This window comes from Sinocyclocheilus rhinocerous, unplaced genomic scaffold (genome assembly GCF_001515625.1).
Source record: "Sinocyclocheilus rhinocerous isolate Xijiao unplaced genomic scaffold, SAMN03320098_v1.1 C35973412, whole genome shotgun sequence".
NCBI lineage: Eukaryota > Metazoa > Chordata > Actinopteri > Cypriniformes > Cyprinidae > Sinocyclocheilus > Sinocyclocheilus rhinocerous.
The window spans coordinates 1-736 of record NW_015769380.1 but is presented as its reverse complement, the minus strand read 5'-3'; the positions used below and the strand labels follow the sequence as shown (position 1 = coordinate 736).

General features: G+C 46.3%; 1 protein-coding gene across 1 annotated transcript; it reads right to left on the bottom strand.

Moving 5' to 3' along the window:
* Positions 1-6: 6 nt before the first annotated feature.
* Positions 7-721, bottom strand: LOC107735322 (lysine-specific demethylase 2A-like; the record flags this gene model as incomplete). Its single annotated transcript, XM_016547042.1, has 4 exons — positions 635-721; positions 432-547; positions 224-350; positions 7-140 (listed from the first exon to the last, which is right to left on the bottom strand). Coding segments are annotated over exons 1-4 (429 nt in total), but the record flags the coding sequence as incomplete, so codon positions are not given.
* Between the last annotated feature and the right edge of the window lie 15 nt (positions 722-736).

Sequence of the window (736 nt, the reverse complement as noted above, 5' to 3'; positions counted from 1 at the left end):
GTGAACTTTCACCCCTGGACGAGCAGGAGATGCTGCCTCTTCCTCCGGCTCCTCCTTCACCATCTCCTCCTGCTCTTCCACTATATTTTCTTCTTGACCATTAAAGCCTCCTTGTTTAATCACATCCTCCTTCTTTAGCCCTGTGAAGCACAAAACAGATGTGCCAATGTAATTACGGTTGTATTGATATGTTATTGTACACATTTATGGTTTGTGCACTGACCAATGCCCAGTGAGTGCTTCTGGAACTCAGGTGTGAGGTGAGATGTGTTGGTCAGACAGTACAAGTAACGCTCCAACACATACCAGCACATCTCAAAGTAGAAAGGGTAGCGGAACTTAGCAGGGACCTGCATAAACCACAGAGACAGTCAGAAAAAGTTCACAAATGGGCATCAACGGAATAATCGAGAGCTTGTTTGAGTGCTCACCCGTGTGCGGTCCTCAATGTTGTAAATGTTAAGCTGCATGGGAATGTTAAAGCTGTGCAGAAAGTTTCCCCCAAACACCAGAGTATCCATTGGAGTGTAAACTGCATGGATCCACCCTACACACACACAGACACAGTGGTTTGGTCCTAGAAAACCTGGGAGATTCCAACCTGAAGCGTTTAATGCATGATAAGCATGTGTACCTGAGGGGATCATGAATGTGTAGCCTTGCTTCAGTTCAATCCGTTGGCACATCGTGACTTTATCGCCGAGAAAGATGTCACCCTGTTTCCCTGACAACACCC